General features: G+C 49.2%; 1 protein-coding gene across 8 annotated transcripts in view; it reads right to left on the bottom strand.

Annotated features, from left to right (window-relative positions):
* vit (vitrin) overlaps positions 1 to 11,579 on the bottom strand; it is a 35,148-nt gene extending 23,569 nt beyond the window's left edge. For 4 of the 8 annotated variants that reach the window (XM_055635130.1, XM_055635134.1, XM_055635133.1 and 1 more), the window contains exons 1-6: positions 11,233 to 11,579; positions 7,900 to 7,997; positions 6,963 to 7,022; positions 6,255 to 6,411; positions 2,647 to 2,780; positions 387 to 464 (exon numbers count right to left, since the gene is read on the bottom strand). In XM_055635130.1, coding sequence (XP_055491105.1) covers positions 387 to 464; positions 2,647 to 2,780; positions 6,255 to 6,411; positions 6,963 to 7,022; positions 7,900 to 7,933 — 463 coding nt within the window. In that variant the 5' untranslated portion in view covers positions 7,934 to 7,997; positions 11,233 to 11,579. Of the gene's footprint in view, positions 1 to 386; positions 465 to 2,646; positions 2,781 to 6,254; positions 6,412 to 6,962; positions 7,023 to 7,899; positions 8,037 to 11,232 lie in introns of all 8 variants that reach the window. The other 4 variants (XM_055635126.1, XM_055635131.1, XM_055635129.1 and 1 more) reach the window with 2 other exon arrangements.
* Positions 11,580 to 15,268: the final 3,689 nt, after the last annotated feature.

The raw sequence follows: 15,268 nt of genomic DNA, 5'->3' as shown, positions 1-15,268 counted from the left end.
AAAAGATACATGCACACGCACACACACACAAAGACTCCAACACACACACACACACACACAGACTCCAACACACACACACACAAAGACTCCAACACACACACACACACACACAAAGACTCCAACACACACACACACACACACACAGACACCAACACACACACACACAAAGACTCCAACACACACACACACACACAAAAACACGCAAACACACACACACACACACACACACAGACTCCAACACACACACACACAAAGACCCGCCAACACACACACACACACACTAACCCCCCAACACACACACACACACACACACAAGACTCCAACACACACACACACAAAGACTCCAACACACACACAGACTCCAACACACACACGCGTCAAATTACCGGTTCTTATACTAGAGCGCCGTGGAGGTAGGTATTCCAGGATTGATGGGTAGGTCACTCCTTTCTGCAGCTTGGGAGCTGGGGGAACAGATGAGAGGAACTACACATCAGGAGGTGCAACTCCAGAGCCAATAAAATCATGGGAGACCCCTTCCACCCCTGCAACGGACTGTTCCAGCTGCTACGGTCAGGCAAACGCCTCCGTTGCTGTGCTGTGAGAACGGAGAGGATCAGAAGGAGTTTCTTCCCAGAGGCCATTAGGACTGTAAACTCCTATTTCACCAGGGACTAACTTTACTGAACCACTCTACTGCTTTTTCTTAAAATTGCTGTTTTTTTCCCCTTTTTCCTTCCGCCCACAATATTTAATATGAAAAAGAATGTGTGATTCTGTTCCATTCTGTCTGTAGTTTGTTTGGTTGTTTGTTTGTTTGTCTTTTTCCACAAAATCCGCGAGCATTGTCACTTTTCATTTCACTGCACATCTCGTATGTGTATGTGACAAATAAACTTGACGACTTGGATGGCCACATGGATATGTAGGGAATGGAGGAATATGGATTACGGGCAGGGAGATGAGTTGGTCTTGGCATCATGTTTAGCACAACAGTGTCTGGCGAAGGGCCTGTCCTGTGCTGTACTGTTCTATGTTGGTATGGTATGGCTGAGTATCTCTGCTTATTAGTTACATAATCAAGTCAGATTTGTTTTCAGTTGTACAGTAGGGTGAGGAACAGGTCCAATCAGTGTGTGCAGCATATAGGCTGCTCCAATAGACATGGCCAATGTGATCGGAAAGTCTCCAGGAAGACGTCAAGTCAAGGTGAACCTCCCCCGCCCCCGCTAATGTGACGTTTGAGCAGAGAAAATAAGCCAATGGCCATTCCAGTCAAAGCAAGATTACATACAGATAAAAACATCACATATTGTTCAGCAACACTAGGAAGATTTGTTGCCGTTCATCTTAAAGACAGAGAGATCCACTGTTGAGATGGCCAGCACAGAGGCACAGCTAGTGGAGCTGCCATCTCACAGCTCCAGAGATCCAAACGTAGACACCAGAACCAGGGGCCACAGTTTAAGAATAAGGAGTGAGCCATTTAGAACAGAGACGAGGAAACACTTTTTCTCACAGAGAGTTGTGAGTCTGTGGAATTCTCTGCCTCAGAGGGTGGTGGAGGCAGGATCTCTGGATACTTTCAAGAGAGAGCTAGATAGGGCTCTTAAAAATAGCGGAGTCAGGGGATATGGGGAGAAGGCAGGAACGGGGTACTGATTGGGGATGATCAGCCATGATCACATTGAATTGCAGTGCTGGCTCGAAGGGCCGAATGGCCTATTCCTGCACCTATTGTCTATTGACACAAGATGCTGGAGTAACTCAGCGGGTTGGGCAGCATCTCTGGAGAAAAGGAATAGGTGACGTTTCCGATCGAGATTCTTCTTCAGATCCAAGTTTGATCCCGGGGTGCTGTCTGTATGAAGTTTATACGTTCTCCCTGTTGACTACATGGATTCTGGTTTCTTCCCATATCTCAAAGGGGTGTAGGTCGGTAGGTTAAGCGACTGCTCTCACCCCAACCATGGACTGTTTACCCTCCTACCATCCGGGAGGCGCTACAGGTCTCTCCGTTGCCGAACCAGCAGGTCGAGGAACAGCTTCTTTCCAGCGGCTGTCACTCTACTCAACAATGTACCTCGGTGACTGCCAATCACCACCTCCCCCCCCCCCCCCCCCCCCGACACTTATTATTATTTATTCAAATCATTTGCTATGTCGCTCTTCCAGGGAGATGCTAAATGCATTTCGTTGTCTCTGTACTGTACACTGACAATGACAATTAAAATTGAATCTGAATCTGAATCTTCTGGAAATAACCCCGTGTCGATTCTGGAGGAATTCAGTGGGAACAGCAAATAATAAAATTGGATTGATGTAAATGGATGCTTGAAGGTCAGCACAGGCTCGATGGGCTGAAGGGCCTGTTTCCCAGCAGTGGCTCTATATGTAGGGATGGTGGGCTAGGACCCTGCGCTGCTAGTATTGGGATCTGACCATTCCTTCCATTTAACCATAATGAGAAGACAATTAGGAATAAGATCATTCTGATCCCATCCCAATCTCTTGTGTTGAGCATCACGTCACCTGTAAAACCCGGTGTTATGTTGTTACCCTTCATACCGATCAGCTGATAAAATCACAGATGAAATAGACCAGAACAGCCTGCGATCTCAGTCAAGGCAACTCGGCGATAATTACCCAACACGACGAATGATTCCCTCCACCGGGGGAGGGACAGGGAGCGGACACCATTAGACAAAGTCCCCTTGTAGCTGGAACTGTTGGGAATCTTCCGGACGAGGATCTTCCCTCCTCCGTTGCTGATGACACCACTGCGGGAGACAAGGGCAGGTTAGTCATCCCCCCCACATCCCAATCCTCATCCACCCTCCCTCCCTCTGTTATCTCCTCTTGTATAACCCTCTCAAGGGGCAGGAAAGCAACCCACAGGGGTTTACAGGACATGGAGGAAGGAACAACACATGTTGGTTTTTACCAAAGGTTGATACAGAATGTGGGAGTAACTCAGCGGGTCGGGTCCATTTACTGGAGGGAAGGGATAAGTGATGTTTTGGGTCGGAACCCTTCTTCAGACTGAATGATATGGAAACATAGAAACATAGAAACTAGGTGCAGGAGTAGGCCATTCGGCCCTTCGAGCCTGCACCACCATTCAATATGATCATGGCTAATCATCCAATTCAGTATCCCGTACCTGCCTTCCCTCCATACTCCCTGATACCTTTAGCCACAAGGGCCACATCTAACTCCCTCTGAAGTATAGCCAATGAACTGGCCTCAACTACCTTCTGTGGCAGAGAATTCCAGAGATTCACCACTCTCCGTGTGAAAAAATGTTTTTCTCATCTCGGTCCTAAAAGATTTCCCCCTTTATCCTTAAACTGTGACCCCTTGTCCTGGACTTCCCCAACATCGGGAACAATCTTCCTGCATCTAGCCTGTCCAACCCCTTAAGAATTTTGTAAGTTTCTATAAGATCCCCCCTCAATCTTCTAAATTCTAGCGAGTACAAGCTGAGTCTATCCAGTCTTTCTTCATATGAAAGTCCTGCCATCCAGGAATCAGTCTGGTGAACCTTCTCAGTACTCCCTCTATGGCAAGAATGTCCTTCCTCAGATTAGGAGGAACCCTTCTTCAGACTGAATGATATGGAAGGCCAGAACAAAACATTGACATTGGAGAAATCAGCGTTCATTCTGCTGTTGCAAGTTGTCCAAGCAAGATAGAGGATGCTGTTCCTCCAGTTTACGTGTGGTCTCACTCTGACAGTGGAGGAGGTCCAGGATGGAAAGGACAGTGTGGGAATGGGAAGGGGAGTTGGAATGTTTGGCAGCCGGGAGATGGCGGAGGCCAAGGCGGGCAGGGCGTCGGTGTGCAGCGTAATTATTGCAGGAGTCCGTTGGCACACAGTAAACGTCAGTGCAGTGGTCCAATGCCTTGTCAAACCAATACCTTCCAAGTACCATCTTAAAGGGGCGGTGAGGTGGACAGCTTTGGGAAGGGAACCCAGAACTTTAGACAAAGAGAATTCAAGGCGCAACTATTGGTCACGGTGTGAGTCATGAGCAGCAATTCAGGTCCTTGGAACCAAATATGGAAACGGCTACATTCTCGAGTGTTGTTTTCACTCAAGCTGTGGTACACCCCGACAGTACACTCTCTGTGATAAGGGTGAACCAGTGGATATGATATATCTTGGTTTTCTGAATGCTTTTGGTTGGGTCCCACATCAGTGAGTCATTCAAAACAGATGTTTATAGATTGCTGAGCATTTGGGGAACCAAGGGATAGGAGGAGAGGGTAGGAAGGTGGGGCTGAAGGAAACCAACCAGTATCGTGCTGAGGAGCAGAGCAGGCTCAATGGGCTGAATGGCCTACTCCTGTCCTCCAGCCAGCACCAACATGACCCCTGCCAGTTTGCTTCCTCCGGCTTGTATCCCTACCTAGCACAAACATTCTCTCCAAGTATTGGCTCCACTGCTCTAACTCCTCTAAAACACAAAATACATTTGAATTCTATCTGTTCCTTCTTCTTGTGAAGGGTCTTCAATCAAAAATATGAAGTCTGTTTCTTTCTCCACAGATGCTACCTGACTCGTTGCTAACTCACATCACAAGACACACCAGAGCGGTGAAAGTGAGAGCACAGAGGCAGGGGGTGAATAGTGAAAGGGAGCAAGAGAAGGGGGGGGAGGGGGTTAGAGAAAGGAGGAGGTGGAGGAAAAAGGAAGGAAAAGAAGAGATAAAGAAAAAGGGAGAGAGGATAGAGAAGGGGGAAGAGTACGTAGGGAAATTGACAGCGGGGTAAAAGAATGAGCATAGAAACATAGAAAATAGGTGCAGGTGGAAGCCATTCGGCCCTTCGAGCCAGCACCGCCATTCATTGTGATCATGGCTGATCGTCCCCAATCAATAACCTGTGCCTGCCTTCTCCCCATATCCCTTGACTCCACCAGCCCTTAGAGCTTTATCTAACTCTCTCTTAAATCCATCCAGTGACTTGGCCTCCACTGCCTTCTGTGGCAGGGAATTCCATAAATTCACAACTCTCTGGGTGAAAACGTTTTTCTCACCTCAGTCTTAAATGGCCTCCCCTTTATTCTAAGACTGTGGCCCCTGTTTCTGGACTCGCCCAACATTGGGAGCATTTTTCCTGTATCTAGCTTGTCCAGTCCATTTATGATTTTATATGTTTCTATAAGATACCCCCTCATCCTTCTAAACTCCAGTAAATACAAGCCTAGTCTTTTCAATCTTTCCTCATATGACAGTCCGGCCATCCCAGGGATCAATCTCGCTGCACTGCCTCAATCACAAGGACGTCCTTCCTCAAATTATGAGACTAGTGAGCAAGAGAGAGGGGAGGAAGGGAAGAGAAAAAGAGACAGTGAGAGAGAGAGAAGAGGGAGGAATAGAGAAAGACAGGCAGAGAACGGAGAGGGGAGAGGGAGAGGGTAGATGAGCAAGAAAAAGAGAGAACAAAAAGATTTAGTACAAGACAGCCACTCAGTCCCCAACCTCCCCTCAGTTAATGTCCCTTGCTCTCTCCTGACACTCATTGCTCTCTGCCTTGAGCAGAATTAATGACGGGTCCCCCACAGCTTGGAGTAGCTCGCTACCCACCAGGGGAACATAAGCAATCTCTCACCTCAGTCCCACACCCGAGACGGTGCTCCTCGTGTTACAAAACACAGCGTCCACCATAGAAACATAGAAATTAGGTGCAGGAGTAGGCCATTCGGCCCTTCGAGCCTGCACCGCCATTTAATATGATCATGGCTGATCATCCAACTCAGTATCCCGTACCTGCCTTCTCTCCATACCCTCTGATCCCCTTGGCCACAAGGGCCACATCTAACTCCTTCTTAAATATAGCCAATGAACTGGCCTCAACTACCCTCTGTGGCAGAGAGTTCCAGAGATTCACCACTCTCTGTGTGAAAAAAGTTCTCCTCATCTCGGTTTTTAAGGATTTCCCCCTTATCCTTAAGCTGTGACCCCTTGTCCTGGACTTCCCCAACCACACCCCCACCCCCACCCCTCGCAATCCTCTTCACCTCCCGCCTGTCGTCGCCGCCTGTGCTGGCTCAGTACTGCTCCTGTCTGCTCAATCGTTCCCAAACCTCCCACCCCAAGGACCAGCCCAGAGAATTGAGACAGCACGGGAACCCAGGGCCGAGTGGTCTCCCCGTAGCTGGTTCCCAGTGAATTGGGGTGCAGGTGGAGGCCAGGTGGTGCTGGGCAGGAGAGAGTGGAGTTGGAGGGAGAGCGAGCGAGTGGCTGACCTGTGGATGGCAGCCACGCAGACGCTGGAAACAGAGGCGTAGATATCGGTGCCCCACACTGCCTGTTTGGTGCCCGTGCACCCGGGCGGGCATCGCGCCACGAACTCCGACACCTTCACCTTGCCCGCTCGGATATCACAGTCTATCTGAGGCACCGCTGCAGCAAACAACACAAGTGGTGGTCAACATCGCGGTAATAAAGACAGGGAAACTGTTAGAGATAGTCACAGGAATCGGTTCCACCCAGGGCACCATCTCCCCTGTCTGAACAGCCCCCAGCCCTGAACAGCCCCCCCCCCCCACAGCCGTGAACAGCCCCCCAGCCCGGGACCGTCCCATCCCTGGACCGGCGCCTGCTCAGAATTCGTCTGGGCCAAACAGCCGTCCGAGGGTCAAGCCGTCCTGGCACAATATCGGACTCTACATCAGACCTCCCCCGCTCTAGAGTCCCTCGCTATCTCCCCAGTACCCCACGCCCCGCCCCGCCTGTCTCCCACCCTGCCTCCACCCTCCGTTCCCTCGCACCGCTCCCGCTTCCACCCCAATAAGTGCAGCACAATGAATGTCAAGCGCTTCCCCAGCGCAGGGGGAATGTCCGCTTGCTGTCCCCGTCCCGCTGGGGTTAACCCCCCTCCCCACGTTAGCCGGCGCCGGGCTCATCGCTTTGTGCAGTGTTTGGTCCGGGTGCTGCCGACACCTTCCACCTACATGGTCTTTTTTTCCTCCGCTCCTTCCCGCTCACACCGGCGGCCAGGGTCAGCAGCAGGGCTGTGAAGAGGAGACAGAGAGAGAAGCGGTGGTCAACACAAGCCATGCTTGGGAAAGAGGACGGAACACAAGCTGCTCGGCACACCAGGGAGAACTTACCCGTTCCCTCAGCTGTTGCAACCAGCTGGGTGTACATGGTGTGTTTAAAGGGAATGTGGAGTTTGATGAGTGTGCAGGAAACAGCTCTTACTGGGCTTTGGAGCATGTAGCGATTATTCAATGGACGCCTGCACTGGTGCATGCACTAAACAATTGATATATGCACTGGAGCATGCAACAAACAATGGGTATGTGCACTGGAGCATGGAATAAACAATGGACGCCTGCACTGGAGCATGCAATAAACAATGAGTATATGCACTGGAGCATGCAATAAACACGGATGGACACCTGCATTGTAGCATGCAATAAACACGGATGGACACCCATGATGACTGTGATGACTGTAAAAGAATCCTGCGTCAGACTGGTTCAATAACACGGGTGTGAACATAGACGGGGCGATTGATCTTCAATCAGAGGGTGGTGAATCTGTGGGATTCATTGCCACAGAAGGCTGTGGAGGCCAAGTCAATGGATATTTTTAAGGCAGAGATAGATAGATTTGTGTTTAGTATAGGTGTCATGGGTTATGGGGAGAAGGCATGAGATTGGAGTTAGGAGGGAGAGATAGATTAGCCGTGATTGAATGGCGGAGTAGACTTGATGGGCCGAACGGCCTAATTCTGCTCCTATCACGTATGAACTTATTGTGACAGACACTCGGTTACATATGGGGCAATATGTCGGATACAGAGAGACTACACGGCACCTGCGCTCAGTATCACACCCCTTCAGCTACCGATCCATGCAGGCAGGAGGGGCTAGACTCACTTACCGAGGGTGGAGGCTGTTGCAACAGAGAACCACATGGTGGGACTGCGGATGCGGCGCCGTTAGACTTCCGGCCAATTCACTTCACGAACAAGGCTTCTTCTGACCATGAGATGAAATAACGAGCAGTTATCGGAAATACTGAAACATTTTAAATTCTGATTTGCAGCAGCAATATCAGGCCTATAAATACAGATCATATATAATAGATAAAACATTGAATACATTATTAACCACAACACTGGTGCAATCAAACCCAAGTTCCTTAGTTCAATCAAAAATAGTACCTAGAAGTTCATAGTTGAGGTTAGTGGTTTGTAGTTCAAGACCCTGATGGCTGTTGAGAAGAAGCTATTCCTGAACCTGCTGACCAATGTTTTCAGACTCCTATACTTCTTGGCAGGGGTGAAGAGAGCGTGGCCAGGGTGTTGTGGGTATTGGTGATGCTGGCTGCCTTATTGAGGCAGCGCCTCCAGCAAATCCCTTCGTTGGTGGGGAGATCAGTATGCGTGATGGTCCACCACGGCTTAGGTCCACCACCACTCACTGTGTGTAGTCTTCTACATCCCCGGGCGCTGGAGATGCGGAACCAGGCTGTGATGCACCCAGTCGGCGTGCTCTCTAACCTACACCTATAGAGGTTTAAGAGAATATCCGCCCTCCGTCCCCACTCGCAACACTGGGTTGCGCCCGATCAGGTTCCTGGTGGAAGCTTCGTTTCAGCTCCAGGGAACAGGAGGGGAATGTGGCCGGACTGGAGTTGTGTCCCCTCGTGGACTGATGCCCCAGGTGTGGGAGAGGTGCAGGGGCCACGGTCAGTTGGAGTGACCTTGTCCCACACCCGGGCAGAGTGTGCCAGCTATTTAGTGCACTGTCCACGGAGGAAACGCGGCGAGGCCGGCAACTTCAGGACAACGTGCATTAGTGGCAGTGTTTGAGTGAGTGATATGGCTCAGCTGCAACGAAGGTTGAGCGGCCGCTGCCTCACAGTGCGGGAACACCCGGTTCAATCCTGACCTCGGGTGCTGTCTGTGGCGAGTTACACTTTCTCACCGTGACCTCCGGTTTCCTCTCACATCCCAAAGACATGGTGTTTGTAGGTTAATTGTCCTCTGTAGATTGTTCCTAAACCTGGTGTGTATGGGGCGGATGTAAAAAGTGGGATAACTTAGAATTAGGTGAATGAACGAGTGATCTATGGTCAGCATGGACTTGGTGGGCCGAAGGGCCTGTTTCCATGCAGTATCCTCAAATCAATCAATCAATCAATCTCAATATATGTTTTACCTCAAGCCCGGAATGAGAGGGTGCAGGCAGGTTTAAATATGTACCAGACGATCTTGTGACAGGACAGCTCCTCCTCACTAATAAACCAGACACGGCAGCAGAACCTGAAGCCTTTGGGAGGGTGTTCAACTTTAGACGGAAGAGATGTGGATGTTATTGGTGAGCCGTGGCTGGAAGCCATCTTACAGGGAGGTAGAGAACACAGAACTTGTTTTTGAAAGTGTAGAGAGAGTTGCGCTTTGGCTTGGTGGTGGTAGGGCCTATCTTGTGTGGATAGTTTTTGTTGAGTGGGTCTCTTGTTGAAGTTCGGGTGACCACAATGAAACAAGCAAGACCAAAGATCCTATAGCAGAGCTCTGCTATAGGATCTTTGAGCAAGACTGTCTGACTGTGTCTGTTGGGTGGGTCTAGAATGAGCTCTCGGAATAGATCACAGGTTTAAGGCGGAGTTAGTGATACATGCCCTTCGGCCTACTTCCCCACACAGGCCAACATGTCCCTGCTACACTAGTCCCACCTGCCTGCGTTTGGCCCTTTTCCCTCTGAACCTGTCCTATCCTTTTTTTGTTCCCTCCTGTACCTGCCGAATGGGTGTTCTCAGAATAGATCTTTAACGTTGCGTGATATAGTCCCAGCCTAGTCCCAACCCTTTTCCCTCTGAACCTGTCCTATCCTTTTCCCTCCTGTACCTGCCGAATTGTTTCTTAAACGTTGCGATAGTCCCAGCCTCAACTCAGTACCCCCCGGCAACTCGTTCCATACACCCGCCACCCTTTGTGTGAAAAAGTAAAACATGCAGACATGTTTCTCTTCTGAGGGAAGATCGACACAACTAGCTGGAGTAACAGCGGGACAGGCAGCATCTCTGGAGAGAAGGAATGGGTGACGTTTCGGGTCGAGACCCTTCTTGTGATGGATTTGGGAATTCTCCGCCATTGAGAGCTGTGGAGGCGGCGGCATTGAATAGGTTCAGGATAAAATAAAGGAGCGATGTATGGTTCCCAATGAGTCCCGGGTTATGGGAAACCGGCAGGAATGTGAAGTTACAACGCGAATATGGACAGGTGGAGGGGAAAATCCCTTGCCCTGTATTTCGACGCTGTGACCTGTCGTCCCAGGCTCCCAGCCAGGGGTCATCCTCCCAGTCTCAGCCTCCCAACTTGGTCTCGATTTTGGAAGATCTCTAAACTCCAGTGCAGCAAATCCTGTCGACCCGCTCCTTCCCCCACACGGTAGTCTTGTCGTCCCAGAATCAAGTCTGACCAGCCTTCGCCGAACTCCCTTAATAGCAAGTAAATCCTGCTTTCTTAAATAAGTGGACCAAACCTCTGCACTGTACTCCAGGTGTGGTCTCACACCTGCTCACTGTACTATATGGATAGTAGCCTTAAACCATAACTATGGGGATGACTGCATTTGATCATTTAGTATTATTAAATAACAGTTTAATAATAATTGTATAATAAAACATTAATAAATACTCCCGTCAGCATCTGGGCCACGTTCCAATGATTGCATTTTATTACTAGTAATTTTGTTAACAGTTAAAATAATAATAATCAGCTTTTAATAAAAAATACAATGAAATGCAATCATTGGAACGTGGCCCAGATGCAGCTGTAGTACCGCATGTGGGCAGCGTGTGGCGCATCATCCCACGGTTAACTTGGCAGCCAAGTTCAATAACTCAAACTCTCCCAATAACATTCTTGGCTGGAGGCAATTTCATTCCTGTCGGTACTAGATGGGGTTTTTTTTTTAATTTGTATTTCTCTAGCCGGTGTGGGTTTTTAATGGAAGTAATGTGCAGTGAAGAAAATAGGAGTGTGACTCTGCGAGCTGCTGTAACGGGTGTACATATAATACAGAGGCAGAAACACACACAGCTACAGAGAAACTTGCATGGGTGTACAGTACATCACACATACACATCCAGTCAACGGACACCCTGATAACATGGGCAGGACAACGCAACAACAACATGCACAGAAAGCAGCATCAGGTGTACTGCATTTACAGATTAACGTGTTATTTATCTGATAACACTCACCGACTGGACGTTAGCAGGAAGAAGCGGGCGATGCGAGAGAAGACTGACTCTTTCTGACACTCACAGTCTCTATCTCAGAGGCGAACCCAGATGAACGGGGACATTGAACAAGGTGGAGCGATGCTGGTGACGGTTCCGGCGCTCTGTCCCCAGGGAAGTGGCCGCTTTCTTGCCGCAGGTCCCCGGCCCGCTACAAGCACCCGAACCCCGCTGAGCTCGGCTCGATTGACTGTCCCCGAGTGACGGGGAGGCAGAGCGGGATGAGGGGGGCGCGGCTGAGTAAGGAGGGGCGGGCTACCGCGGCAATAAAACCTGCAGCACCGGTGGGGTCTGAATCCTTAGAGAAAGAGATAGAGAGTTCGTCTCACCATCTTATTACCCCTGTCCCACTTAAGAAACCTGAACGGTAACCTCTGGAGACTTTGCGTTTTTGTCAGTCTCCCAACCTCCTTCCACTATCTGCAACCTCCGGCAACCACCTGCAACCTCCGGGAACCGCACGGAAACCTTGGGTGGGGCGCAAAGTCTCCAGAGGTTTCCGTTCAGGTTTCGTAAGTGGGACAGGTTAGTTTTTAACAGTACCACCCCCCCTTTCCAGAATCTCTCACAAAAGGAAACATTCGCCCTGCATTCTCAGGATCTTAGACGTTTTAATTAAATCCACGGTAGACAAAAGTGCTGGAGAAACTCAGCGGGTGCAGCAGCATCTATGGAGCAAAGGAAATAGGCAACGTTTCGTGCCGAAACGTTGCCTATTTCCTTTGCTCCATAGATGCTGCTGCACCCGCTGAGTTTCTCCAGCACTTTTGTCTACCTTCGATTTTCCAGCATCTGCAGTTCCTTCTTAAGCAATTAATTAAATCCACTCTCGCTCTTCTAAGCTCCAGCAGGTACAAGCCGAGCCTGTCCAATCTCTCCTCATTAGAGACCTCGTCCATTCCTCGTCCATTCTGGGCTTTGGTCTGAGCCGCTCCCAATGCACTCACCCCTTCCCTTAAATACTAAATAAGAAGGGCAGCTCCAGTGGCGCAGCGGTAAGAGTTGCTGCCGAACAGCGCCGGAGACCCGGCCATCGATCCTGACCAAGTGTCATCTGTGTGGAGTTTGTCCATTCTCACTGTGACTGCATAGTTTGCCCGGTGTGCAGCTTCGTGTTAACCCTGACCCTGATCCAGGTTGCTAAGTTCATCGGCCAATGTAAATTGTCCCCCACGTGTTGATGTAAATGTAGGAATCAGTTCAGTACGTACAGTAAGTTTAGTGGGATTTAAGCCAAACGCAGATGTGACCAGCGGTAGATGGGGCATCTTGGTCGGCGTGGTCTTGGACAGGTTGGTCCGAAGGACCCGTTTCCCGCGGTAAATGATCATGTCCAAGCACACCTAGAATTCTCTGCATCTTGGAGTTTCTACAAACGCCAGCCTTTTGTAACCTCTCCCCTGCCCTCTTCACAACGCAGCCTCCTCTGTACCTTGTGTTTAAGAGGGAACTGCAGATGCTGGAGAATCGAAGGTTACACAAAACAGCTGGAGAATGGAGAAACTCAGCGGGTGCAGCAGCATCTATGGAGCAAAGGAAATAGGCAACGTTTCGGCCCGAAACGTTGCCTATTTCCTTCGCTCCATAGATGCTGCTGCACCCGCTGAGTTTCTCCAGCTGTTTTGTGTAACCTCCTCTGTACCTTGGTGTCTTCAGCAGATTTGCCAACCGCGCATCCTGAGCCTTTGTCCACATCGTTTGTGCAAAGTTTAAAACATGGGGGGCGCGTTGTGGATCGCTGTTGCACCCACCCCGCTTGCCACACCTTGCCAACCCTTTCATGCCCACTCTCTGTTTCCTACTGGTCAGTGATGTCTGAAGAAGGGTCTCGACCCGAAACGTCAACTATTACCTTTCGCCAGAGATGCTGCCTGACTGTCCCGCTGAATTACTCCAGCATTTTGTGTCTATCCTCGACGTAAACCCTCCTACATATCTATCTATACAGTGTTACATCTGACACCACTAGCTTTTATGTTCCAGTTATATTTGATGGGGCACCTTTTCAAATGGTTTCTGGAAGTCTAGATAATTGTACATCCATCCTTGCCCTTTATAATAGATCACCTGTTCCCTCTTCAAAGAACCCCAATAGACTAATCAAACATGATGTCCCCTTCACAAACCATGTTGACTTTGCCTGCTTGCCTTGAACTGATCTAAGTACCGGGACATCACATGTTAATCATAGCTTACAACATTTTCTAATGACTGGCGTTAAGCCATTTGTTTCCGGCTACCTATCTCTCTCTATTCGAATACATAGAACCTTCCAGAGTCTATAAAAAATTGAACAGTGCATTAACTAGCTAGTAAAAAAAAAACAGGACCCTCGCTAGAATTTAGAAGATTGAGGGGGGATCTTATAGAAACTTACAAAATTCTTAAGGGATTGGACAGGCTAGATGCAGGAAGATTGTTCCCAATGTTGGGGAAGTCCAGAACAAGGGGTCACAGTTTAAGGATAAGGGGGAAATCTTTTAGGACCGAGATGAGAAAAACATTTTTCACACAGAGAGTGGTGAATCTCTGGAATTCTCTGCCACAGAATGTAGTTGAGGCCAGTTCATTGGCTATATTTAAGAGGGAGTTAGATGTGGCCCTTGTTGCTAAAGGGATCAGGGGGTATGGAGAGAAGGCAGGTACAGGATACTGTGTTGGATGATCAGCCATGATCATATTGAATGGCGCTGCAGACTCGAAGGGCCGAATAGCCTACTCCTGCACCTATTTTCTATGTTTCTATGACCCGCTGGAAACACTCAGGAGGTCGGGCAGCATCTGTGGAGAGACATACAATGTAAGTGTTCCAGGTCAAAGACTGCTCAGCAGAACTGAGAGAAAAAGCAATGTTACCTATTTTAGGTTTAAGAAGGAACTGCAGATGCTGGAAAATCGAAGGTAGACAAAAATGCTGGAGAAACTCAGCGGGTGAGGCAGCATCTATGGAGCGAAGGAGGTTTGACTATTTTAGGTAACCGCTCTCCTCCTTCCTCTTATCGACCCCGCCACACGAGGCAGCCCTGAGACCTCCAGCAGGTCCTCCCGATGCCTATATCTGAAAGCTACATAGTACATCAATCCATTTCTTTCCCCGAGACCTTTCCGTAAACAGTAGAAAACCGCGCCTGGTTGTGGACCGTAGCATTTAGTTTGACCCTCTTTCACCGGAGTAGTAGAAATAGTCCAAGCTAAGTGTGAGAGTAATGCATGTGATTTAAATAGTGGTTGGCGTGCCTTTCCGCACCAAATAACAACTTGGATCTACATACATTCATTTAGCATTCAGTCCTTCAATTAAATCTATAAATGCCATCTCCACTGCTCAATCCATGGGATGGCAAATAGCGTAACAGGTGTCTCAGCGCCAGACACCCAGGTTCAATGCTCCCCCCCGGTGTTGTCTGTGTGAAGTTTGCATGTTCTCCCTATGCCCAGCTTGACAATCACAAGTGTTAATGATTGCTTTATTTCCTGTTGTGTTTGAAAATGAGCATGTTTTGTAGAGGGAACCTGTGGCAGGTTGGAAGCCGAGGTTGTTTCAAGGGGCAGCGGTGCAGCTGGTGGAGCTGCTGCCACAGCGCCAGAGACCTGGGTCGACCCTAACCTGGCACTGTGTGGAATGTGTATTGTGATCGCACAGGGCTGCTCCGGGCATTCCGATTTCCTCCCATGTCCCAAAAACATGTTGGTGGGTATGTTAATCTATAAATTGCCCGTAGTGTGTAGGTGAGTGGTGGAATCTGGGTGGAGGGTGGAAGTTTAAGATGATGGAAATGTAGGACAATGGGTGACAGAAAAAAATAATGAGGGAATGGGATGGTCCTTAGCTTAGACTGGATGGGGCAATGGACTCATCTTTTAGCTTAGTTTAGAGATACAGCGCGGAAACAGGCCCTTCGGCCCACCGACCAGTGACTCCCGTACACTAGCCCTATCCTATCCTACTACTCACTACAGACAATTTACAAGTCTTTTCCGAGGCCAGATCAGCCCA

The sequence above is a fragment of the Leucoraja erinacea genome, chromosome 5 (assembly GCF_028641065.1).
Source record: "Leucoraja erinacea ecotype New England chromosome 5, Leri_hhj_1, whole genome shotgun sequence".
Taxonomy (NCBI): Eukaryota; Metazoa; Chordata; class Chondrichthyes; order Rajiformes; family Rajidae; genus Leucoraja; species Leucoraja erinaceus.
Note: the sequence above shows the minus strand (reverse complement) of the source record. Positions and strands in the feature narration are given on the sequence as shown.